The following is a 27,887-nucleotide window of genomic DNA, read 5'->3' on the forward strand; positions in this document are numbered from 1 at the left end:
AAGAAAGAAAGAAAGAAAGAAAGAAAGAAAGAATGAAAGAAATGAGCCTGAAAGAAAGAAGAAAGAAAGAAAGAAAGAAAGAAAGAAAAGAAAGAAAGAAAGAAAGAAAGAAATGAGCCTGAAAGAAAGAAAGAAAGAAAGAAAGAAAGAAAGAAAGAAAGAAAGAAAGAAAGAAAGAAAGAAAGAAGAAAGAAGAAATTAGCCTGAAAGAAAGAAAGAAAGAAAGAAAGAAAGAAAGAAAGAAAGAAAGAAAGAAAGAAAGAAGAAAGAAGAAAGAAAGAAAGAAAGAAAGAAAGAAAGAAAGAAAGAAAGAAAGGAAAGAAAGAAAGAAAGAAAAGAAATGAGCCTGAAAGAAAGAAAGAAAGAAAGAAAGAAAGAAATGAGCCTGAAAGAAAGAAAGAAAGAAAGAAAGAAAATGAGCCTGAAAAGAAAGAAAGAAAGAAAGAAATGAGCCTGAAAGAAAGAAAGAAAGAAAGAAGAAAGAAATGAGCCTGAAAGAAAGAAAGAAAGAAAGAAAGAAAGAAAGAAAGAAAGAAAGAAAGAAAGAAATGAGCCTGAAAGAAAGAAAGAAAGAAAGAAAGAAATGAGCCTGAAAGAAAGAAAGAAAGAAAGAAAGAAAGAAATGAGCCTGAAAGAAAGAAAGAAAGAAAGAAAGAAAGAAAGAAAGAAAGAAAGAAAGAAATGAGCCTGAAAGAAAGAAAGAAAGAAAGAAAGTAAAGAAAGAAAGAAAGAAAGAAAGAAAGAAAGAAAGAAAGGAAAGAAAGAAAGAAAGAAAGAAAGAAAGAAAGAAAGAAAGAAATGAGCCTGAAAGAAAGAAAGAAAGAAAGAAAGAAATGAGCCTGAAAGAAAGAAGAAAGAAAGAAAGAAAGAAAGAAAGAAAGAAAGAAAGAAAGAAAGAAAGAATGAGCCTGAAAGAAAGAAAGAAAGAAAGAAAGAAAGAAAGAAAGAAAGAAAGAAAGAAAGAAAGAAAGAAAGAAAGAAAGAAAGAAAGAAAGAAAGAAAGAAAAGAAAGAAAGAAAGAAAGAAAAGAAAGAAAGAAAGAAAGAAAGAAAGATTCCCGTTGATGACACTTTTTGTATTGGTATTTTTTTTATCGTTATTGGGATAAATGCCAGATATTATCGTGATACATTTTTTTGTCCATACCGCCCATCCCTAACGCACACACACACACACACACACACACACACACACACACACACACACACACACACACACCACACACACAGTTGTGAACTCCAACACCTGAATTTTAGCAGGAACAAGTATTTCCTCCTGCATTTCTCGACTCTTTTCCCCCCCGGACTTCTTGTCAGACTTGTTACGTTTTCACAAATCCAGATTTCCACTATCGAGGATGAATTAGAAAGATCTTCTGGGTCATTTCATAGTCATGCTCGAAAGTCCCTTAAATTACAAATGATTCATTGGCCACGGTTACATGATGTTTTTTAAATAATTAAATAATTCAGAATTAAACTATTTTCCTTCCGGTTTACATGGAAATAGTAATTCCGAATTGAGGTTTACATGGAAAACACGTTTGATCAGCTTTATCCAATTCCTCTTAAGGTCTGGGGGTTGGGAAGGTTCTGATTGGATAGGGGGACGGACCAGAAGTTAAACTACTGGAAGAAAAACAAACTTAGCCGCTACAACTTTGAAAAGCTCACAATTTTAATGTTTCCTGTTTCCATCTGTTCTTTTAATTATTTCCAGGTCCTCCAAGCTATTTATTAAATAAATGGTCTCTGCTCTTGACCAGCGTTTACTGCGTGCTGCATCTTGAAACTTTGTTTAAAAAACAAGCCCAGCGCGGAATAGAAGCGTCATGGAGACAGACGGGCGAGGGAACGAGCAGAAAGAAAGACCGGAATTAATTTAAAGAGGAATGAGTGGATACACGATCGCGGAATTATTCTATTCGGATTTAAAATCGGAATAAACCAGCCACTTACTTCGGAATTAAGTTTAATTCGGAATGGCCATTTTCATTCGGAATTAGGTGTTTACATGGTAATTTTTACTCATTTTAAATCGGATTTAATTTTAATTCTGAATTAAAGAGGAATTAAACTTCCCACGTAAACGCACTCATTGGCTCTGTGACTGAAAATGTTTTCACTTTCCACATCTGCTAAACATGAACAAAAAAGGAGGAGTATAGGATGAATCTGAAGTATCCTGTTACTGCTGCCACCAGATTTACAAGGATCGTGCCAGCGGTCTTCAGCAGATGTGCAGATTGGTTCAGGAGTTCATTAATGCAACACCAAGAAGGAACGACATCAGCAATGGCCTTAGCGAAGCGATTACTTCTAAAGTGGAAAGCAATTAATTACAGTCGCTAATGTCCAGGATCGTGTTTAGGGAAACCAAACACCTAATCTCCACTGTCAAGCACAGTTTATCATTTATTAACCTCTATTCCAATCACTTTTAAATCATACATGGTGTGGGCGGTCCACTAATGGCTGCCAACTCTCACCCTCACATTAACACCATGACCAGACCTGGTGGAGCCAATGGAGCAGAAATGTTAGTGGAGATGACATAAATACACAGCTCACTCTTCATCAGCTCAGTCTTCTTCAGCTGGAGCTTCTTTCCTCATCGTTTTCTCGGTGGTCAAAGTCAGACTGAACATTCATGTTCTCCACAAGAACGGTGTGTTGAGTTTTCACGGTTTCTCTCAGCGTTCTACGGTCTGACCTCGGGGTGACCTTTCTGGGACGTCCTCTCCTGATAGGATTAGCAATGGTCTTGACTGTTTACCACGTGGCAATAATCTCACTCACTTTAGTGATGGAGTCCAAATTAGAGTGCTCACATTAAGTAATGATCAATTAATCAAGTGCACTTGATTGGCACCACCCGACTGCTGCTTCATCTCCATGAAAGCATTAACGTGTAGTTTTTCACCTCCTGCTTCTGAACTTTTTTAAAAGAAGATACAATGTAACATCTACCAAGCCCGCCGATAGGGGGGGACAAACGGGTCTGTTGTCCCGGGCCCAGGGTAGGGGGGGGCCCAGAACAGAAAAAAAATATATATTCTCATTAAATTATGGAATCATTTTTCAAAATGTTTCAAAATATGCCTATTTGTGGAAAAAATATGTAGTATTTGAGTTACATAAAAGCTTGTTATTCGTTTTCTTCCTTATTGTCCTTGTGGTCAAGAACCCCCAACACAAAAATGGTTTGGCCGCTGATCACAATTTGACGTTATCATTTCATTCAACCATTAGAATGGTCAAAATGTCCGGTCAGCACAAGTCCGGTGCTCAGAAAAGAAGAGAAAAGAGAAGAAGAGAAGAAGAAAATAGAGGCCTCAGAGATTCTCTACACAAATATTTTAAAAAGGTGGTGACGGTGAAGCTGGAATTAATAAATTCAGCGTAGAGCAAGGTAAGAAACAGCGCAGCCAACGTTTACCAACCTTGTAACTTAACCTAACTGGCTAGCTCTAATGTTAACGTCCATTAGCTTGTATACAAACCTGAAGAGCAGAGGGAGAGGAGAGGAAGAGGGAGAAGGAGAGATCCGGGCGCAGGGGGGCCCATCTTAGATTATTTTGTCCGGGGCCCCGGCAAGACTGTCAGCTGGCCTGGTTGTCCATATGAGCTTGCATTTACTTCATAAACCTCAAAAAAGTGTATCTATTTATTTTGGGAGTGGCAGCCTAGTGGTTACAGAGGAGGGCTGGAGTCTGGAAGACCCAGGTTCAAGCCCCTGGATTGCAACCAAAAAGTCAACCACCTTGGGCCCCTGAGCAAGGCCCCTAACCCTTACCGCCGTGCCATTGCATGGCAGACCACTGCTACTAGTTCAACTAGAAAATGGGTTAAATGCAGAGAAAGAATTTCCCCATTGTGGGGAAGGGAAGCTTTCTTTCTTTCTTTCTTCTTATATGATTGTAGTTCTGTAGACGTTGAAGAGAAACTTTTGTCTCTGCACTTGGGGTTTCTTGTATTCTTGTATATTTCTTGTGTTTATAGAAGGAGATAAATATAAAATTGAAGAAAAAATAACACATGTACTGATTTAGGGACTTTTAGGGATTGATTTAGGGAAAACAGCTTCCCCAGCACAGCTTCATTAACCAGGAACATGTGAGAGTCCTCGACCAGCTTGTTATCATACATTACACTGTCAGCTGCATACATCTGGATATATGATGTTGCTATAAGGACATCCGCTAAGAAAATCTGTGTTAACATGTCCGCTAAATTTTGGAAAAACTAGTGATGCACCGAAATGAAAATTTGTGGCCGAAACCGAAAATAATAATAAACACTTGGCCGAATACCGAACAGTACTGAACATGGTTCTTCAGCAGTTTTTCATTTATTCTGCCAATTTTTTAACCATTGCATAAATCAAATAAATTTGATTTAGGCATGCTTTTCAAAGAAAAAAATCTTTTACAAAATTACAAGGTAGAAAATATTTATTGAACATAAAAAAAATGAAATTTTTTCATTTTCCCAGCATTATGTTGTTTTGGTTCCACCTCCTGGTGAATGTTAGGTAAAATTCTTATGTGGTTACTTTTTGGTTGGCCAACGATTTATGTTTGTGGTGCAACAGTTACGGGAGCGGCCAGTCTATTTCCTTATATTACAACGCCGTTATCAATTGTTCGGTTTTTTTCCCCACTTATTCCACTGAACACCGAAAGTGTTTTTTTGCCATTTTCGGCCGAACAATTTCGGTTACCGAACAATCAGTGCATCACTAGGAAAAACAATCATAATCACAATTATTTTGGTCTTTTGGTATTATTTAAAATTATTCCACACTCACTTTTGAAGCAAGTTGCATTTATTCGTTGAAATTTCCACAGTAAACTTAGATAAAATTAAATTTCAGACTAAATGTCAATAGAGTCCAACAGAGCAAATGTTGGCAGAGCGGCTGAAAATAATTCTTTAAACATTTTATGCCAGAAACAACATTTTAAACATAGTTATACACATAACATTGAAGGAGTCACTCATCAATGGCCAAGTGGAGTCTGTGCTGCGTGTTGGCATTCAACACAACTACATAATTTGTATGATTGTTGGCAGCTAAAATTGAAATTATGATTAAAACCTGACTCCTAGCACAGCCTTATTGAATGGTGTAATTATTAAAATAACAAAAATTGATTTTTTGTGAAAACAGATTCTTAATGCTTGTGCAACAAACTCCTCCAGAGTTTTTTAGAAATAGAAAAAAAATCCTCCCTAAACTTTTTTTATGTTTTAGGATTCAGAAAAAAAGTCAGAATGAAAATTGGACTTAAGTACCGTAACAAGATATTGGTTCCCCGTTACGTTCCAGCACTGTTAGTAACTGTTTTAGAGGAAAAACTCTCGTGAGTGCCAGAACAAAATAACAAAAGAGAAAAGCTCTGGCAGCTGATTATTTGTTGCAAACCTCATTATGTTTATAAGACTTATTTACTATTAAATTAAGATGAGGTGTGTAAAATGACTCGTTTGATTGAGAGAACCTCTCAGCCTGTGTGGGCAGCTAATCTGCAGAAACATATTGTATTTCCTGCATTTGAAGCTCAGAAGCGGCTCGGGTTGTGGGTTATGGTTTTCACAGCTCAGTCGTGCTCAGAAGTTTCTCAAACATTCAGCTGAAGTTTCTCAAACATTCATGTGTGAATATTGTTGTGGGAGGCCAGAAAAGTGCAGCACATCATCCCTGGTCCAATAAACCCCACACATGTGGAAGGTGTAAAGTGGAAACGACTTCATAAATACGTAAGGCCGTCCAGCCTGATGAATATGTTGCAAGTGTGAATATTTCCCCCGTGAAGAAATGATGCCACGCTGCTGGGTTCAAGTGTTTAATGCGTTTGAAAGGGAAGAGAACACTGTGTTCACTCTCCGTTCTCAGTATAACATATGATCTGCTATTTTTACCGATGACTTAAGCTCTGTGAGGAGAGGAGCTGCGATTAAACACTGAGAGCAGAAAGTTTTAGCTCCTCACTAGCGCCCCCCGGTATAGGGTTGCCACCTTTCAGAAATAGAAATAAGGGACGCCCCGATTTCAGCAGCGCAGACGCCAAAAAAAAAAACCCAAAACTTCTAAACTGAATAAAAATGTGTTTATTTTATATGAAAAAACAAAATGCTTTGATTTAAAGTTTAAAGTGCTTTAATAGCATTGAACTTGCATGACTGTACAGACAGCCAACCATACTAGCAACTGAAATATCCTCCTATGCTATGTATGTCCACATCAGCCAAGATGGTGAAGAATATGGTGTAAAAGTTCATTTATTTCAAGAATTCAACTAGAATATGGTGTAAAAGTTAACTTATTTCAATAATTCAACTAGAATATGGTGTAAAAGTTAACTTATTTCAATAATTCAACTAGAATATGGTGTAAAAGTTAATTTATTTCAATAATTCAACTAGAATATGGTGTGAAAGTTAATTCATTTCAATAATTCAACTAGAATATGGTGTAAAAGTTAATTTATTTCAATAATTCAACTAGAATATGGTGTGAAAGTTAATTCATTTCAATAATTCAACTAGAATATGGTGTAAAAGTTAATTTATTTCAATAATTCAACTAGAATATGGTGTAAAAGTTAATTTATTTCAATAATTCAACTAGAATATGGTGTAAAAGGTTAATTTATTTCAATAATTCAACTAGAATATGGTGTAAAAGTTAATTCATTTCAATAATTCAACTAGAATATGGTGTAAAAGTTAACTTATTTCAATAATTCAACTAGAATATGGTGTAAAAGTTAATGAAAATACGGTACAAATCGCGTCCCGTATTAGTTCAATACGGGACGCAACATTTTTTTCTCAAATAAAGGACAATTCCGTATTTCAAGGGACGGGTGGCAACCCTACCCCGGTACCAGGGACACAAAACCATTTCCACCTGAACAAAACACCACTCCAACAACAGCCTGCAAAAAGATCACGTCTGAAAAAGATAATTGTCTCACTGGGAGCAGTTTTGCTCCATCTTCGGCGTGACCTCGGGTCCCACCACGAGCAATTCAGCAGCAGAGCGCTGCCCGCCGCCTTCTCAGCTGGATTCAATACAATTCAATTCAAATAACTCTGTGTCCCCAGGGGGCAATTTAAAATTCATGAGATTCCAAATGTACCCAAACGTTTCAACATGACATCAGGACCACATGGTAATCTGCTTAAGGGCACGTTTCTCACCACGTTTTGTCCCTTGTGCCTCCCGTGTACATGTGATAATTTAAATGGTGTCATATACAGTATAAGGTGCTTCTTGACTTCTGAAAGGAACCTTTTCCTCTTACGCAGTGGAAATCTCTCCCCAAACCCTTTAGATCAGGGGTCGGCAACCCGCGGCTCCAGAGCCGCATGCGGCTCTTTAGCGCCGCCCTAGTGGCTCCTGGAGCTTTTTAAAAAATGTTTGACCTTTTTTTTTTTTTTTTTTTCTCTTTTTTTCCTTTTTTTCCCTTTTTTTCTTTTTTTCCCCCTTTTATCTTTTTTTTTCTTCTTTTTCCTATTTTTTTTTCTTTTTTTCTTTTTTTCCCCCTTTTATCTTTTTTTTCTTCTTTTTTTTTTCCTTTTTTTCTCTTTTTTTCTCCCCTTTTCTTTTCCTTTTTAATCTCGACATTTCGACTTTTTTCTCGACATTTCGACTTTTTTCTTGACATTGTACTTCAACATTAATCTCGACATATCGACTTTTTTCTAAAAATTTTCACTTTTTTCTCGACATTTCGACTTTTTCATCAACATTTCGACTTTATTCACAAAATGTTGACCTTTTTCTCAACCTTTCGACTTTTCTCTCGACATTTCGACTTTTTTCTCAACATTTCGACTTTTTTCTCAACATTTCAACTTTTTTCTCGACATTTTGACTTTTTCTCGTGCATAATGAAGTGCATAATGAAAAAAAAAAATATTCCCCCAGTTATAACTAATATAGATACATGCAGCATGTGTTATACAAGACTTTTCATTTTTTGCGGCTCCAGACATATTTGTTTTTTGTGTTTTTGGTCCAATATGGCTCTTTCAACATTTTGGGTTGCCGACCCCTGCTTTAGATCTTTTAGACGGGTAAACACGATGTTCATACGAGAGTCTGCCGTTCTATTTGTACATGGATCAGATTCTCAATGCCATTCTCATGTAGTTTTCAATCACATATTTATCTACTTAGGAAGGGGTTCATGTTCTAAAACCTTCAAACAACAACCAGAAAATATTTGCATATGTGAACACATCATGGCTGTCGCCCGGCTTTTACTCTGCACGTTGGTTGGAAACGTATCTGAAATGCAATTGTCACTCAACCCCCCGCGGTACTGACATTACTCAGGTAGAAGTATAGATACTAGAGTTTAAAAATACTCCTGAAGAAGTTGAAGTATCAACTCAAATGTTTTACTCAAGTAAAAGTATAAAAGTACTGGTTTCAAAACTACTTAAAGTATAAAAGTAAAAGTAATGTAAGGGGGAAAAAAGCCATTATGGACAAAAGCCATTGAAAATGAATGCATCTTAGTATAATGCAAATATATTAAAGAACCATATATGTGTACTATTGAGCATTAACATGTGTTTCAGAGAGCAGCAGATATGATGACTAGTTGCCTATAAGTATTGTAATGGTGCAAAAAGTCAAACTTCAGAGGCATGTTATCATTTATCCTAACCTTTATTGGAATGTACATCCAAGTTTAGTTGCAGGAATCTGAGGGAACGGATGTAAGAACAAAACTGGACAAGAACATCTGAAACAACCACAACCAAATTCACTCTATCCGGATGGAGCAATTTAACTGGATAGTTTTTTTTAAAAGCCGAAATTAAATAGAGTAACGAGGCTGTTTTTAAAATGTAAGGAGTAAAAAGTACAGATAATTGTGTGAAAATGTAAGGAGTAAAAGTAAAAAGTCGTCTGAAAAATAATTACTCCAGTGAAGTTTAGATAACCAAAATTTCTACTTAAGTAAGGTAACGAAGTATTTGTACTTTGTTACTTGACACCTCTGCCAGCAAGTTGTCAAACATCGTAGAAGACATGAAAACACTGATGGTGTCATCAATTAATTCCTACACTGATGGCATTGATTTAATGTGCTAATGTACCATCTCTGGTGATGCCAGGGATGGTTTCTGTGCTTTGGATGCGACAAAAGCAAAAAAATAATTTCACCAAAGCATTAACAATTTCAGAAATCTTTGTCAATCCCATTCATCTCGGACCATGTCAGGTGAAGTTTTATCATGCTTGTCATGCCACGAGTCTTTAGTAAAGCTTCAGCTCATCACAGCGGTCATTCGGCAGCAGCTCCCAGATATTCTGGCAGGGATTGGTAGCCACGGCTAACTTTGGTTGACGTAAGGTCTTTTCCAGACGGCTTTCAGGGCCTATTTGTTTCATCTTTTGGTGCTTTTCCACTAGTACCTACTCAGCTCGCTTCTACCCGCCACGCCCCCGTCTTGCGCTTTTCCACTACGGGCCGAGGCGGGTGGAACCAGATACTTTTTCTGTAACCATTCTGCCGAGGTTCTAACCGGGCTGATCCGGCACTACATCTGACGTCACCACCCTCCACGCCACTGATTGGTCGGTGGGCGGGGCCGTCAGATGTTTGAATCAGGAAGCGGGAGTCAACGATTTTATTATACAGCGCAAACGTCTGTTTGGTGATCCAACTCTGAGGTGCAGATGTTCATAAACCTGGTGGCTGACGAGAGAATTAAAAAAGGGATGTAGACGGGCGATAAAGAACGATCAGATCCACAGGCGCTCTGTTTTACTCTCAGCCGCTCGCGGCTCCAGCTGATTTCTGATCAGCGCCGACATGAACAAAGCGGTTGCGCAATCGAGTACGTCACAGCAGCTTCACCCGAACCTGCTCACTTCTCACCTGGCTGTGGAAAAACAAACAAGGACAAAGCGGGTGGAGCCGGGACGATGCGTGACGAGCGGTCCCGAGGCGAGTCGGGCTGAGTAGGTACTAGTGGAAAAGCGCCATTTGTGTCGTGGTGCGGTGCAACACGAGTAAAAGGACTCAAAGATGACATCACAGAGAGTTAAATATTATGGTCTGTGGCATCACCAGGTTGTATATGGTTGTATTTCCAACTCTGGGTCTGTATTTTGTCACCAAGTGGAAACCTCCAGTATCACGATACATCCGATGTAGTTCTCAAGATACACAAGATATGTTCACAATACAGCGGGTTGTGTCCGCGAAGGGACGCTTGTATACCCCAGGGCCTGTGGGTCTGGATTTGTGTCGGAGTTAGGGCTGGGCGATATGGCCTTTTATTAATATCTCGATATTTTTAGGCCATGTCACGATACACGATATATATCTCGATATTTTGCCTTAGCCTTGAATTAACACTTTGATTCATACAATCACACCAGTATGATGATTCTATATGTCCACATTAAAACATTCTTGTTCATACTGCATTAATATATGCTCATTTTAAACTTTCCTGCAAAAACGGGGAATAAGTCAAATTTACCAAAACTGTATTTATTAAACAGTTACTAAGCAGTGAGCGGCACAAACATAAAAAGTGTAATTTCAAAATAGAAAGTGCACGTTGCATCTCTGACTCCCCGTCTGAAGAACATCTGCTAAGAACATGTTCTGGTCCCGGTTTTACCTGGTTTTATCTGGTTTTACCAGGATGAGCTGCTCTGAGCAGGAGGGCCTTTAGAGCACCTTTATATTAAGACTAATTGTAGGTGTAGGGACTGCAATGTTTCATCCTCTCCTCCTTTACTTTGCATCACTTTCACTTATTGTTAGAAATATGACGTCATATAATCTTGTTTGACTTTGTTTCAATGATAGTGATTGATTTCATGTGGCCACATTTAAGCAACACTAGGTGACGTTTCTCAGTTCTGGAAGAGAAAAGCCTGAATTATGGTTCCGCGTTAAATCGACGCAGAACCTACAGCGTAGGGTACGCGGCGATGCGCACTTACGCCGTAAGCTCTGCGTTGGTGTAACGCGGGACCATAAATCAGCCTAAAGGCTCGGCTGCGCGTGTCGCGCTGAGCGGCTCCTCGGCTCGGAGAGAGCCGTTCGCGTCGTGCGAGGAGAAAACACCCCTCCCGTCTTTACTAAGCCGGTTAGCTTTGAAAAGAGTCCGCCGCGCGTAGCAACCGCGCGGTTGAGCTCACGGCGCAAACAGGCCGAGTTTGGGAAAGTTAAAGTAAAGTTAAAGCGGGGTGGAAGTGAGCGGCGGTCCCGGACCGCAGCGCTGACACCTGCAGGACCAATGATAATGCACACACGACAGCACGTGACTGACATGTGTAACAGGGTGCGCTTGTTTTATGTCTCAGAGAAGGAGAGACGAGACGAGAGAGCGAGAAAAGCCTGTAATTTAATGCCCGCGGCTAAAAGCAAAATGCGTGAAAATTTATATTCGAATATGCACGATAGAGACATTTTGTGCATCGCACAGAGTAGAAGCCGAGATACATCGGCTATCCTCGATATATCGCCCAGCCCTAGTCGGAGTCCACTGGAGTCGTGGGTAGAGTTGGTTTCTCTCCAGCCAGAAGGTTGCTGGACTGATCCTCAGTCCTGACGTGTCCTTGGGCAGGACACTGAACCCCACTGTAAAAACCTGTTTCTAAAGAGTTACAGGCCTCCCAGTGTTCTCAGGGCGCTGGTCCCAAGGCGGAACCCAAGTCCAATCAATATGAGGAGCACGGTGATCTGCTGCATCATGAAATGAAGTTGGAAGTCCTATTTTTCCTTTTGACTTTGTCTTATATTGTAGCACTGGATGTCTGGATATATTGGAGCCCAGAGCCTTGTTTTGTTTCGTAGGTGACAGCAGTTTTCTTTGTGTGTGTGAATCAGGACCATGTGGGTAGTACTCTGCTGCTGCATAGGGGAACCAGGAAGTACTGTTTTCCTTCTGTCTGACTCAGAACTGCAGCATCCTGCTGTCTCTTGGAAATGACTAACCCTTGTTTTGGCCATAGTATTGTCTTTGCATTAAAAAAAAAAGTAAATAACTTATTTTTTAGTTTAGTTTACAAAGTTTTAAAAGTTGTTATTTTGAAATTTGACATTTATGTTTTGCATTAGTTTGTAGAAGACGGAGTGTGTCTTTCAGAGGTTTCGGCTGCTCCCAGATCAGACCAGAGGACCAGCAGAAAGGACAGACGTTCTGACAATGATGCTTGTTCTTATTCTAACCACAACTCTGCTGTCTTTAGTCGCAGAAACAGAAATTGAGGGGAAAAGACCCAAGAGAAGGCAGCAAACCCTGCAGAAAGATGCTGAAAATGTTGTGGCTTTATTATCATGTCATAGAAATAAGCCACTACTGTATTTTCTCTCCTCTGAACATCACTTGTGTTGTAGAAATACATTTGACTGTTTAAAAATTGAGCTGCTCCCAATTTAGTTTCATAGCTCTGTGGCTTCGTGCCCTTACAGACGCAGTGTGAACAAAAGCAACCCTGAAAAGCTTAAAGCAACAGCTCATTAAACTGTCAAGAAACAGCCTCTCTTTAGTTTGCTAGAAATAGATGCAGTAAAAGTATCTAAGTGAGGGGACTTCTGGGAGTTTCCATTGCCAGCAGGAAGAGTTTGTTGCCACAAAAGTGCAAATTTGTTGACTTCTGGTTTGGTGCTTTTATTACCGGCAGCAGTTCCAGAGAAACTTTAAATGGTCTGGAGATTTATCGGGCCCCAGAGAAGGCGTGTGGAGGTTCCTGGAGGGATTTACAACAGTTTAAGATGCCACAGTTGGGGTTTGAAGAGCCAATGTTGGGATCTAGAGACCGAGGAGGCTCGTCTGGAAGGTCTGGGCGAGGTACTGTAGCCTTGAGGTTAGGGCTGGCCGATATGGACCAAAAGTCATATCTGGATATTTTCTAGCTGAATGGCGATACTCGATATATATCGATATTTTTTCTGTGCCATAATTGGGGTTTCCCCCAAAGCATTATAGCATAGCATCTCTGTTAGCTTCATTTTTTTCTGAGGCAAACCCTTAAAAAAACAGTCAGTTTTAATACAAAGCCTCGTGCCAAATGTCACACAGGTTCCTTTATTAACAGAGGTCTGCACAATATCAAAATGTATAAAACAAATTACATAAAAATAAACTGCCTGCATATATAGAATAAAAATGCTTCTTGAATAAAATAAAACAAATATCCCTTTCCTGCATAACAATTAAATTAAAATACACTGTGCAATTAATACAATGTAGACAGTAACAGGCAGACTTTTCCACTGAGGTTGACAGTTGTGCAAATAACAAAACATTTGTGCAAATCTCAAATAAAACATTCAAGTCAATTTGTCACAAAATAAGCTATATCAAAATCATAAAAAAATGTAAAAAAAATAAATAATATATACTGTATATTTTTTTTAATCGATATAAACGATATTGTCTCGTACCATATCGCGTTTGAAAATATATCGATATATATTAAAATCTTGATATATCGCCCAGCCCTATTTGAGGTAGCCCTGAGAAAACCCTCCCGTTAAATGGGTCTGGTCTGCATCTCATTCAGAGCCTTTTTCACTGGTACAGAATGTACCGAGAAAGCATAAATCATAAAGAAAAGCATAACTGAAATACTTTCTGTCACTTTTTACTAGTGCCCTTCTAACTACTGTGGTTGTGCATTGCATTATGGGATACATAATCTAGACTGGACTGGTCTGTTGCATACTGGAGATTTTCTCTTCCAAAGCAGTACGCCTTCCAGATATTTGTCACGCGCGGCAGATAAATGTGGTCAAAAATCCGACTTCATGGCTCTTGAAACGTGTTTCCACTGTGTGACACGCGTAGCGTAGCTAGCCTGCAGCGCCACACACCAAACGGATAAAAGCATCAGCTTTATTATCAGATGCCACTGTTCCACTGGCGAGACTAGACGGCTGGTGCTGACGTGTCTTCCTGGCTCAGTCTCGGTCCGAGTCATGCGTTTAACGGGCCCGGCTTCAGGGCCGCCGCAAGGGGTGTGCGAACCGTGCGACTGCACGGGGCCTCGCGCTATGGGCCGTTTTTTGTTTTTTTTTCAATTTTTTTTTTTTTTCAATTTTTTTTTCGTTTTTTCCCTTATAAATATCAACAGTCACGTTCCATTACAGACCTAAATGTGTACTAGTCTGTGCATATCAATAAATATATGTGCAATGATAAGCGTGTCTGTTGTTCAATACAACTGCGTCAGACCAAGCGCAGACACAAGCTGCTCTGATCCAGACGGGTGGAGTTGGAACAAACTGTCACACAATGTCGAGAGAACGAGACAGATTCAGGAAATTTCCATCAGGGGATGAAAAAAGAAAAAAACTAAAGAAAATGGAAGAGTTTAATGCCTCTCTGAAAGGCTCGTTTGATAAATTTGTTACAAAAATCACCGATCTGACCGGGTCTCAAGCAGCCGTGGGGCCCCGCGTTGAGGCAAGAGATGATAATGAGGCAGGGGAAGGTATCCAGTATTTTGCTAATTGGAGAGTTAAAATTGCGCATATAGACACCTGATCCGACCCGAAAAACCCCAAAAACGTTGCGCACGTGAGCGTAGCGAGCGCGCGAGGACCCCCCCCCCTCGGCCATTTCGCACAGGGCCTCGCAAATCTCCCAGGCCGCTCTGCCCGGCTTAGTAAAGATATCACCTCAAGTAAAAATGCTGAAGTAATGTAACAGCAGGCCTGTGGTTAACAGACTAATTACAATGATTTCACAATTCCTTCTCGACTCGATACACCCAGAGCTCGACTCCCTTCCTTTGTGTTTTTAGAGGATAAGATTAAGAAGTGCTGGGATAACGTTTAAAAAGATGCAAATTCATGGTGATGTGAAGATGTGAGCGGAGAAAAAGACTACAAGTAAATGTCCTCAAGCAGCAAATACGGTTGTTGTTTTTTTTAAATTACTTTTACTATTATGAATGTGCGTTCTTTCCAGTGGCTGGGTACGATTCCGTGTCTGTCTGGTGTGGCGGAGGCTCCGCCCCTCTGGCGTCCGGTTATTAATGTGTGGCTGCGTTATGAAACATGACACGAGCGTGTTTCACCCACTGAGCAGATAAACTGAACTTCATGTTTGTCGCTTGGAGGCTCACAGTGTCACCTCTACATAATCCCCTCTGGCTCCACTCAGATACTCAAGCGTCACTTGGTGCGTGAAATGGATCGATCTCCCAGCCAGCCGTTGTGCTAACCTGTCAGATTAACACAAATCAGAGGGCGCCGCTCTCCCTCCACCGGAGTCTGAACCCAGCTCAGGCCTTTGTGCTAAAAGTTATTCCTCTAATCTCATCTTTCTTAATCTGATCTGATCTCACGTCCATTAGCTGACCATGTTGATGGTTCAGTTTGAACTTCTCATCGAGATTTTAATATATATCGATATATTTTCAAACGCGATATGGTACGAGACAATATTGTTTATATCGATTATTATTATTTTTTTTTTTTTTACGATTTTGATATAGCTTATTTTGTGACAAATTGACTTGAATGTTTTATTTGAGATTTGCACAAATGTTTTGTTATTTGCACAACTGTCAACCTCAGTGGAAAAGTCTGCCTGTTACTGTCTACATTGTATTAATTGCACAGTGTATTTTAATTTAATTGTTATGCAGGAAAGGGATATTTGTTTTATTTTATTCAAGAAGCATTTTTATTCTATATATGCAGGCAGTTTATTTTTATTTCATTTGTTTTATACATTTTGATATTGTGCAGACCTCTGTTAATAAAGGAACCTGTGTGACATTTGGCACGAGGCTTTGTATTAAAACTGACTGTTTTTTTAAGGGTTTGCCTCAGAAAAAAATTAAGCTAACAGAGATGCTATGCTATAATGCTTTGGGGGAAACCCCAATTATGGCACAGAAAAAATATCGATATATATCGAGTATCGCCATTTAGCTAGAAAATATCGAGATATGACTTTTGGTCCATATCGCCCAGCCCTAAATTTGATGGATCATCATCAGCTTGTCCTCGAGGACTGCTCAAGTCTGTTAATCACACATTCTTTTAAGTCCGGTGTGTTGAACTGAGGCAACGTCTAAAGTGTCCAAAGACTTGAATTCAGTACTGGTAAAATGTTGGAGAAATGAAGCAACAGTTGAAATGTTCAGGAAGAACGCTCAGCATGATCCAAAAGGTTCAGATGCAACTAATGTGTCTTCTGAAGCAGTTCTGGAGAGAAGAAAGATCCAGAATTCCTCCTGAAGGTTGTTCAGCTCTGAGATACTGAGAGATCTGCTGGAGGTCACTGGTGCTGAAGGAGCTCCAACCGGCTCTCAGCTCCGAGGGTTCACCTCCTTTTCCTCCTGGTGGGTTCAATAAAGACAAGTAATATGTCTCTTATTGTGACTAACTGTGGATTCACACTGAAAGCGTCAAAAATCACCTGTGGTCGCTCAGGACGCCTGCAGTGGGCGGGGCTTTCAAGCTGCGCTGCAGAACTGGAGGGAAAAAAGTGTATATACATATATCTATATATAGCGTGCACATCCTCGGTTTCATCTTTCACCATGGATCACACTTTGGGAAGCCTTTATGTTTCAGCGTTATTTCCGTATATAAGAGTGAGTTTCATGCTCCTTAACAAGGTCCGTCCCTGGATCAACCATCAGAGCCGTCAGCCCCGGTGAAGCTGCAGTCTGTCTGCAGTGATCCCCACTGACACAACGGGTCGTAGCGGATTTGATCATATTGTTTAAACTGTGTTTTGTGATTAATAAGCACTTTTTTTTAATTCTTTTGCGTTGGATCGATGTAGCAAATAAAATTAAGACCATCCAGCTCCTCAACCATCAGGTGTTTCACATGAGCAGAGTTCAGGTAAAAACAGCAGTCAAATCAGAAAAAATGTCCGTTTGCTACATAAAATATATTAATTCCTGATGAAATAAGTTTGTTAGTGCACATCTGTGCTCATGTGTGCATGTCCATCCATCCATTTTCTTCCGCTTATCCTGGAACCGGGTCATGGGTGCAGCAGTCTCAACAGAGATACCCAGACTTCCCTCACCCCAGACACTTCCTCCAGCTCTTCCGGAGGGAGTCCGAGGCGTTCCCAGGCCAGCCGAGAGACATAGTCTCTCCAGCGTGTCCTGGGTCTTCCCCGGAGTCTCCTCCCGGTGGGACATGCCTGGAACACCTCCCTAGGGAGGAGGGACATGCCTGGAACACCTCCCTAGGGAGGAGGGACATGCCTGGAACACCTCCCTAGGGAGGAGGGACATGCCTGGAACACCTCCCTAGGGAGGCGTCCAGGAGGATCCGGTACAGATGCCCAAGCCACCTCAGCTGACTCCTCTCAACGTGAAGGAGTAGCGGCTCGACTCCGAGCTCCTCCCGGGTGACCGAACTCCTCACCCTATCTCTAAGGGAGCGTCCAGCCACCCTGCAGAGGAAACTCATCTTGGCCTCTTGTATCCGCGATCTCGTCCTTTCGGTCACTACCCAAAGTTCGTGACCATAGGTGAGGGTAGGGGCGTAGATTGACCGGTAAATCAAGAGCTTCGCCTTTCGACTCAGCTCCTTCTTTACCACGACGGTCCGGTACATCGACCGCATAACTGCAGACGCTGCACCGATCCGTCTGTCAATCTCCCGCTCCATCGTTCCCTCACTCGTGAACAAGATCCCGAGGTACTTGAACTCCTCCACCTGAGGCAGGATTCTCCACCCACCCAGAGAAGGCACGCCACCCTTTCCCGGTGGAGAACCATGGCCTCGGTCTTGGAGGTGCTGATTCTCATCCCTGCCGCGTCGCACTTGCTGAAGGTCCCGGTCCGATGAAGCCAACAGGACAACGTCATCCGCAAAAAGCAGAGATGAAATCCTGAGGTTCCTGAACCGGATCTCCTCCGGCCCCTGGCTGCGCCTAGAAATCCTGTCCATAAAAATTATGAACAGGACCGGTGACAAAGGGCAGCCCTGCCGGAGTCCAACATGCACCGGGAACAAGTCTGATCTACTGCCGGCAAGAACCAGACTCCTGCTCCGATCATACAGAGACCGGACAGCCCTTAATAGACCTGGACTCCATACTCACTGACCCCCCACAGAATGGCACGAGGGACACGGTCAAATGCCTTCTCCAGATCCACAAAGCACATGTGGACTGGTTGGGCAAATTCCCATGAACCCTCGAGCACCCTGCTTTGGACGTCTCCTGGACGTCTCCCTAAGGAAGTGTATTCAGCATCTCCACCCAGGAGAAGGCCCCCAGGCAGACCCAGGACACCCTGCAGAGACAGAGAGAGAGATGACGTTTCCCTCATCTTTTCTGCTGCAGGCGGTGGATGAAATCAAAAGAAAAGATTTAATGAGAAGTTAAAGCTCATGAGGTTGTGGAGAAGGTGGGAAAAGTTCATTTATTCGAGTGGAGGATATGGAGCTGATGTTTTTCTCCTTTTATTTGAGTTTCACAAAAGGGTAAATAAAAAAATAAAGGTTCTTTTACATCACAGAAGTGTGTGACAGATCTGATCTCAATTGTTCAAGTGGTAAATCTGTCAAAGTGACACCCGAGAGATCTTCCAGCCCTGATTCGTTCTGATATCAGTCTCAAACATTTCCCTCTAAAAATACAAATAGGAAAAGCTTTTCTCTCCGGGTTGAACGCACGACTACACTTGTGACGGAAACGAGCAGCTCAGGTGCAGCAACATTTATCTGCTGTGTGTATAAAGAATGCTATCTCTCATTTCCCGTCGGCACGGTGACACGCAACTCCATCCTCTTGTCTCTTCTCCTCCAAGTATCAGATCCGAGCTGACATTTTCATCAGCGAATCTGCATCAGTCCGTGAAGGGTGAGTCCTTGAAGTGCACAACGCGGAAGTGCTGAGTATGACGCGCCGCTTTTCCTGACATTCAGCGAGTGCTGAAACGGAGGTTTAAGAGCCATGTGGTTAGAGAAACCTCCTCGTGTCGACTGAAGGCTGGAAACGCTGAATAAACTTTGTTACATCCTCAGATGAACTACGCAGATGATACATGTATATTTATATATACAGTATATTTATATATATATATTTGTGTGTAAGTATATATATATATATATATATATATATATATATATATATACACACACACACATACTGTATACAGTACTCGAGTTGTAAGAAAAAATCAGGGGGGATGGTGGATTTTATCATATGGGGACAGATAATTTGTGCTGATTACAAATAATATAATATATTACAAATAATAGCACTGACCAAAACACCTGCAGAAATACTGCAGGAATAACATAGCAGCAGTTAAATGCAGCCCTCTGTAAGCTTTAAATATCCACTGGGCTTACATCAAATACATCAAAACACAACAATAAAAAACACTTTTCTGAACTTATCAATATGACTCTGTCCTTCACAGGATAAGTAACATGGATCACTGCAAAAACTCAAAATCTTAACAAGAATATTTGTCTTATTTCTAGTTAAAATGTTTCATTTTAGTAAAAAAAATCTCATTACACTTAAAACAAGATTCATCACTGGAAAAAACAACAATTTTCACCTGTTTCAAGTAGATTTTCACTTAAAATAAGTAGAAAAATCATGCATGTGGAACAAGATTTTATTGCTTGTAATAAGAAGATAAATCTTGTCCCACTGGCAGATTTTTCTACTTATTTCAAGTGAAAATTTACTTGAAACAGGTGAAAATTGTCAAATAAGTTATTTTTCTGGTGATGACTCTAAATGTTGAAATAGCAGTAAAACCACATTCATTGATGAAATGACATAAGGGATGGAAAGGAGGGATGGCAGTTTTACAGGGGGATGATTTTGACCGTTTTTATTTCAGGGGGGGATTCCATCCCCACTCATCTCCAGCACTGACTGTATACATAGGAAGGTTCATGTTTTGGTTTTACCAAGTCCTCTGTACCGGAGGATGGCTAAAGAGAAAAGAAAGTTCATGCACCAGTTGTTTCAGAGGCCTGGACCTGCCTGAAAGGCTGAGGTGGATCTTAGAAGAGCCGTATTTAAACCAATGTCTGCAAGCAACACAAATTCCTGCACAATGTGAGGTGCTGATATTGTTGAGGGCGTCATTCCTTTCTCTTCATCTCACAGATGGATTCATTTATGAGTCCTGCTATGGTGGTGCTGAGTATAATGTGTTATAGTTTATTATCCTTGATATTGCTTGATATTCCACAATGTTCACAGTTCCAACACAAAATGTACCCTGAAGCAAAAGAAAAGAAAAGACAACACTTCTTCCGTGTGTGTGGTGCAGGTCTTTCCAGGACTTGGCGAGGCAGATCGACGTGGACTACGGCACGGTGAGGGATTCTGCCGTGTACGACTTCTTCAGGAACAAGGGCACCAACCCCCTGGAGCAGGACAACACCTACGCCGAGCTGTGGAGGACCATGAGCAAGAGCAACGGCATGGACTACTCCGTGTCCAGCCCGTCGGAGGGCATACGCAAGGTACATCCTTTATAGTCTAGACGGATTACAGAAAAAAGGCCTTTTATAAGAAGTAAGGAGCATTTATGGGTACAAGTCGGGAACCGGCCTACCTTACATATTTCAAGGGTGCTGAGTCCAAAAAAAACGGTACCCGAGTGAAATTTTGAGTTTTTTACCTTCTAATTTGCATATTAAAATGGCCGCCAAATTGCCCATCTTGCACAGTTATTGGACGATTTCCTCCTATTTTTTTTTTGTAAGTAGGCAATCAAGATGAGGAAATTAAGTTTCTAGATCGATAGTCAAGGGTCAAACAAGGATATAGTGGAGGCTCAGTGCCTTTTTTATGTGTATATATATATATGCAAAATACCAACTTTTAAGGTGAAATTAAGCATTATTTGTGTCATTTTTTAAGGCCGACATAAATATGAAATAAAAGTTACTCTGAAATTTTCCTTGTTGATATGACATATGATGTACACCATATTATATGATAACAAAGAACAAAATCCATTGCAAGTTGTCTGGGATTTCATGCTTTTTTTTTTTTTTTTGCAAATTAAGCATTTGTTCTCTAAATTCTAAGACGGGAAAAACCCAGGTGAATAGGGAAAATTCTATAAAATATTACGTCCAACATAGTAATGAAACTTCTACTTCTGTTCCAGGAACATTTCAGTGATAAATCTCAGCTCTTTTATTAGATGGTGAGGAACTCAGGCAGTCTAGAGTCAGAATCTGTGTGTTGGCATCAAATTGGGGACAAATGTTGGGACATACATTCAAATATTGCTATTTTAACGCAGTGACGAGACCCCGAAATGGGGGTGGAATTCGGTTAAATGATTGTTTACATATGGTTACTTAAGGTTTGTATCTGAACAAAAGGACCTTTTCTAGAAGGATCTCCGCCTATCATTTGTATAGAAAAACAATAAGAAATCATATGTGAGAGCCATTCTGTTAATATTATTATTAACATTTTAGTCACTGAGTGACTCAACGATGCTTTAAATATTGTAAATCTTTTAGGATTTTCAATATTTCTGCATAACTGTTTTCCATTAGATCTTCGCACAAGCCTTAAAAGCAGCTGAAGAGAACCCTCCTACAGAAATGAGACAAAAATAACTGGGTTAATTATTTATTGATGATAGCCATCTGAAAGGCAATTAAGTTGCTCCGTCTGCAGAAAGAACTGGACGCGTCCTGCAGCACACGAGTGAGAGAGACTAGCGGCGTCTTCCAGCAGCAGGGATCACCTTCACACTTCAGCAGCATAGTTGTCTGAAGCTTCTATCTTTTTTTTTTTAATATCTTTTTATTTCACAATAATTTTCACAATTCACATTTTCAAATGCATGATTTCTATTATACCCACATTTCTACCCTCCCCATAATTACCCTAGGGGAAAAAAAAAAAAAAAAAAACATACATTAAGGGAGAACAAAATTAAATAAATATAAAAAAAATAAAAAAATAAATAAAAAAATATATAATGGCAGCAACAGCGATATCAAACTATATATATATATCCATATACAGATACAAACATACATACATATAAGGCACAAGTTCGGAAAATTAAGATACTCATTGGTCCCCTTTGGAAAATTATCCAGTTTTGAAAATAATGGAAACCAAAATTCTTGAAAAATATGAGCACGGTTGTATTTTTCTAAAGTTAATTTTTCCAATGGTAAAAAAATGAAATTTGATCCAAAAAAAACTTGAAAGTTGGAGGGGAATCATCTTCCAAAGTAAAAGTATGCATTCTTAGCGAAGTATGTGATCATAATTAATATCCTGCTTTTTTTCCGGTCTAACTGAAGATCCAGTGTGTCATTTAATAAATACAAATTGGAGCTTAACTCAAAATTAATTTCTAATACTGATTGTGTGAAGGAATGAATTGATTTCCAGAAACTTATTAAAGCTTTTTGAAGCTTCTATCTACGGTTGGGTGCTGACGTTGTAAAAACAACCAAAACCAGTATTTGTCAAATACAACTTCAAGGCTGATTTCAGTATTGAATCACTCAGAATGAAGTGTTCTGTCCAGCGTTGCTGCGCTCATTGAGGTCTGTGGACGTCCGGTTCCACACAGCTCTCTGAAAGGTCCCAGCGCAGCTGGTCTGGTGTATTAGCATCTTTACTCTGTTAACCCTTGTGCTGTGTTCAGGTCAAGGAGGAGGAAGAGAAGAAGGAGGAAAATAGGAAGGAGGAAAGAAGGAAGGGAGAAAATAAGGAAGGGAGGAAGGGTGAAAAGAAGGAAGGGAGGAAGAAAGAAAGAAGAGAGGAAGGAAGGAAGGAAGGAATGGAGAAAAGAAAGAAGGAAGGAAAAGAAGGAAGGAAGGAAAGAAGAGAGGAAAGAAGGAAGGAAGGAATGGAGAAAAGAAAGAATGAAGGAAAGAAGGAAGGAAGGAAGGGAGGAAAGAAGGAAGGAAGGAAAGAAGGAAGAGATAAAATAAAGATGGAAGGAAGGGTGAAAAGAAGCAAGGGAGGAAAGAAGGAAGGAAGGGAGAAAAGAAGGAAGGAAGGAAAGAAGGAAGAGATAAAATAAGGATGGAAGGAAGGGTGAAAAGAAGCAAGGGAGGAAGGAAGGGAGGAAGGAAGGAAGGAAGGAAGGAAGGAAGAGGAAGGAAGGAAAGAAGAGAGGAAAGAAGGAAGGAAGGAAAGAAGGGAGGAAGGAAGGAAGGAAGGAAGGAAGGGAGGAAAGAAGGAAGGAACGGAAAAAAGAAGGAAAGAAGGGAGAAAAGAAGGAAGGGAGAAAATAAGGATGGGGAGGAAAGAAGGAAGAAGGAGGGAGGGAGGGAGGAAGGAAAGAAGAGAGGAAAGAAGGAAGGAAGGAATGGAGAAAAGAAAGAATGAAGGAAGAAGGGAAAAAAGAAGGAAAGAAGGGAGGAAAGGAAGGAAGGAAGGAAGGAATGGAGAAAAGAAGGGAGGAGGGAAAAAAGAAGGAAGGAAGGAAGGAAGGGGAAAAAGAAGGAAGGAAGGAAAGGAGGAAAACAAGGAAAGAATGTACAAGGGGAGAAGAGAAAGGTGGAAAGTAGGAAAGAAGGAAGGAGAGAGCAGGAGTAAAGAAGGAAGGGAAGAAGGAAGGAGAGAAGGAAGGAGAGAGCAGGAGGAACGAAGAAACAGGAGAAGTAGGTGATTTTGACCCAAAGGACAGCACAAGGGTTAATGATTTCCCTCACATTGGTCTCTGAATACTGGGGCATGTTGAGAACTGAGAGGTGTGCAGGTCCCAGACCCCGTCATCCCTCCAGCACTGTGTTTCAGTTAGAGGAGACCAAACATGTCCACTCTGGTCTCAGGTCTGCAGGCTTCTCAACCTCAGTCCTGCCTCCATCTTCTTTTTGGAAACACACAAACCGTGCTGTCTTTTTCTAACCATCCTGTCCTGAACTTTGACCTTTGCCAGGATGACTGGTCTCATGTATTAGCATCTTTACTCTGTTAACCCTTGTGCTGTCTTCGGGTCAAGAGGAGGAGGAAGAGAAGAAGGGAGGAAAATAGGAAGGAAGGAAGAAAGAAAAGATCTTTGGAAACACACAAACCGTGCTTGTTGAGTCTTCTTCTAACCATCCCTGTCCTGAACTTTGACCTTTGCCAGGATGACTGAGGCCTTTAAGGCTCTGAGTTCCTGCTTGTGTTTTTCCTCCTTGGAGCGCCGCTCTGACCTCGGGGTGAACTTCCTGGGTTATCCTGGGAAGATTACCAGTGTTTTGATTACTTTCTTCTTTAGAATAACTTCTCTCTTCAGCCGAATTCAAAAGATTATGAAGGCTTTGAGATCACATCTGCTCTTCCTAAGACGCATATCTCACTATGTGGTCGTCTTTCAAGAACTCAAAATAAGGATGAGTAGGTGTCAGATAAAATGGGTGTTTTGTCTTGTAAACCTGAAAGTCACCTCGTACGTGCTTCAAATCTCTTCTAAAACCTTCTGAATAGTTTATCCACAACCATTTTCAGGTCTGACTTCCTGCCATCTCCATGTGGTTTCGCTGTGTACTAAAACACTAAAATACTCTTGACGCGTATCTTGGTGAGCGGACGCTCCTGTAACGCTCCGTGATGCCGGCGCTAACACCGCTCTGACTGGCGGGGCTGGAGCTACAGAACATTGCTTATGTCTTTCCCTCTTGGCGTTGTGTTAACACACTCCTGACTGCTCCCAGACCAGCTGACGAGTAGCTGCACCTGGATGCTATTAGACCTTTTTAAATGCAGTTTAAGCAGTAAGGGGTACTTAGTACTGCCACTAGGAATGGGCGATATTTTACCGTTCACGATAAAACCGTCAAAAAATCCTCACGATAAGAATTTGTAATCTCACGGTAAAAATTATAAATTCCCTTTGATAAAGTTTTTGTTGTAAAGATGATTTATGGTTCTGCGTTAAATCCACAACGTACGGGAAGGAAGGAAGGAAGGAAGGAAGGAAGGAAGGAAGGAAGGAAGGAAGGAAGGAAGAAGGAAGGAAGGAAGGAAGGAAGGAAGGAAGGAAGGAAGGAAGGAAGGAAGGAAGGAAGGAAGAAGGAAGGAAGGAAGGAAGGAAGAAGGAAGGAAGGAAGGAAGGAGGAGGGAGGAGGAGGGAGGGGAGAGGGAAGGAAAGGAAGGAAGGAAGGAAGGAAGGAAGGAAGGAAGGAAGGAAGGAAGGAAGGAAGAAGGAAGGAAGGAAGGAAGGAAGGAAGGAAGGAAGGAAGGAAGGAAGGAAGGAAGGAAGGAAGGAAGGAAGGAAAGGGGAGAAGGGAGAAAACAAGGAAAGGAGGAAGGAAGGGATAAAAGGAGGAAGGGAAGAGGGAAGGAGAGAGCAGGAGGAAAGAAGGAAGGAAGGAAGGAAATGAGCCTGAAAGAAAGAAAGAAAGAAAGAAAGAAAGAAAGAAAGAAAGAAAGAAAGAAAGAAAGAAAGAAGAAAGAAAGAAAGAAAGAAAGAAAGAAGAAAGAAAGAAAGAAAGAAAGAAAGAAAGAAAGAAAGAAAGAAAGAAAGAAGAAAGAATAAATTCCCGTTGATGACGTTTTTGTGTAAACAAACATGGCGGATCTGAGAGCGAGTTAGATTCATAGTTAAAAAGGTGGAGTTGAATTGGTATTTTTTTAATCGTTATCGGGATAAATGCCGGAAATTATCGTGATACATTTTTTAGTCCATACCGCCCATTCCCTATTGCCCACGTGATTTTTGTGAAAGTAAATAAGTGAAAAAGTTTCGTTTTTTCTTTTTGGTCTGAGGTTGTGTTTGCTTAATACCAAGTACCAAATCAGATGATTTTTATACATAAAACCCCCCAAAACCACAGGAGCAAAAGACGGGATCCCCCCCCCAAACACACACACACACACACACACACACACACACACACACACACACACACACACACACACACACACACACTGGGAAAAGTGCTGCTGGAGGCGAGTCTTGATAAAAATGCTATTTTCTGGCTGGGTTTGTATTCACGGCCAGGCAGGGAGCCTGCAGAGGGAATGTTTGCATGTTTAAATACCGTCTTCCTGGAACTGCTTTGTTGGGTTTGTGTTGAACATAATTACATCAGCCCGAACAGCTGTTGCAACCAGAGGTGTCTTCAGTATTCACATTCATTACTCAGGTAGAAGTATAGATACTAGAGTTTAAAAATACTCCTGTAGAAGTTGAAGTATCAACTCAAGTTTTTACTCAAGTAAAAGTATAAAAGTACTGGTTTCAAAACTACTTAAAGTATAAAAGTAAAAGTAATGTAAGGGGGAAAAAAGCCATTAAGGACAAAAGCCATTGAAAATGAATGTATCTTAGTATAATGCAAATATATTAAAGAACCGTATATGTGTACTATTGAGCATCAACATGTGTTTCAGAGAGCAGGAGATATGATGACTAGTTGCCTATAAGTATTGTAATGGTGCAAAAAGTCAAACTTCAGAGGCATGTTATCATTTATCCTAACCTTTATTGGAATGTACATCCAAGTTTAGTTGCAGGAATCTGAGGGAACGGATGTAAGAACAAAACTGGACAAGAACATCTGAAACAACCACAACCAAATTCACTCTATCCGGATGGAGCAATTTAACTGGATAGTTTTTTTTTTAAAGGCCGAAATGAAATAGAGTAACGAGGCTGTTTTTAAAATGTAAGGAGTAAAAGTACAGATAATTGTGTGAAAATGTAAGGAGTAAAAGTAAAAAGTCGTCTGAAAAATAATGTGTGTAGTATAGATAACCAAAATTTCTACTTAAGTAAGGTAACGAAGTATTTGTACTTCGTTACTTGACACCTCTGGTTGCAACATGTGGACGCCTTCACTTTTCAGGCTTGATGTGGCAGGACACGTCAACATTCAAACAAAAGCAAATCCATCCTTTAAACCTCCAAAATGGGTTTTCATGTCAATCGTTTGGTTTCTTTAGGGGCTAAAATTGAGTTTGATTGTTGCTTTAATTGAAGCCTTAGATAATAGAGGGTTAATGGAAGCAGCGGCTCGTCACCTGTCTTTCGAGTCTTACTCACCTGGTATTTGACCCTTCTATCATTTCATTACCCATACCCCTCTTTCATTTATTCTGACTCCTCTCACGCCTCTGAAACCTGTACCATCTACAATAAAGTTGCTTTCGTCAACGAAAATTCTGACTAAATATCGTCATCAACAAACTTTTACCACCTGAGGAAAACGAGACGAGACGCAATAAAAATGCTTCATCGTGTGACGATAACGATAATTAAATATATAATGCAATATTGTAGACGAATAAAAACCAGACTAAAATGGTCCTGGACTATTCTGACTAAAATAAGACCCCCCCCCCCCGCCTCACGCCGGCTCTGCAAACAGCACTCAGCGTTGTGTTCCTGCCTCACCTGCAGGGACAGGAAAAGCACTCCGCTCAGAAGATGAGACGTGAACACAAAGCTAACAGCCGCAGCTACATGCAGCAGATCAGAGAGACACGAGGCGGTAATTGGGCTGAAACAGCGTGAAACCAGCCGACTCTCTGTCTCTGTGTCGGCGGGAGGACAGGAGTGAACAGGCACTCTGGATTCTCACAGGTTGAAGCTTCTGCAGCAGCTCTGCTGACTCAGGGAAATGCTCTGATCCACTTAACCCCCCCCACCCCCCCACCCCACTGCTGCTTCTGTGTTCCCGTCACCTCATCCTCACCCCGTCATCATCTTTGCATCACCACAGAATCCTGCAGCCCAGTTAAAGGCAGTGCCGGCTCCACGCCGCTGCAGATGTTTGACTTTGTGAAGTAGATCTGTAGAAACTTGCAGTGTCGTTGTCACGGCGGGAGGATTGATTGGAAGTGATTTTTCACAGCATTTGGGGGGGGCTCAGTGGAAGTGGGCAGTGCAGTAGCTTTACCGCTCTTTATCTGGCCAACCAGAGCATGCAGAGACAATATGAACATACATTT

At 40.8% G+C, this 27,887-nt stretch overlaps 1 protein-coding gene across 1 annotated transcript in view; it reads left to right on the forward strand.

Annotated features, from left to right (window-relative positions):
• The window catches only part of grid1b (glutamate receptor, ionotropic, delta 1b), a 430,666-nt gene that overhangs the window by 361,492 nt on the left and 41,287 nt on the right, over window positions 1–27,887 (forward strand). The window contains 2 exon segments of the mRNA XM_061709214.1: window positions 18,790–18,842; window positions 20,281–20,476. Of these exon segments, the coding sequence (XP_061565198.1) occupies window positions 18,790–18,842; window positions 20,281–20,476 (249 nt within the window).

Source organism: Cololabis saira, chromosome 19, assembly GCF_033807715.1.
Source record: "Cololabis saira isolate AMF1-May2022 chromosome 19, fColSai1.1, whole genome shotgun sequence".
In the NCBI taxonomy this organism is placed as follows: domain Eukaryota; kingdom Metazoa; phylum Chordata; class Actinopteri; order Beloniformes; family Belonidae; genus Cololabis; species Cololabis saira.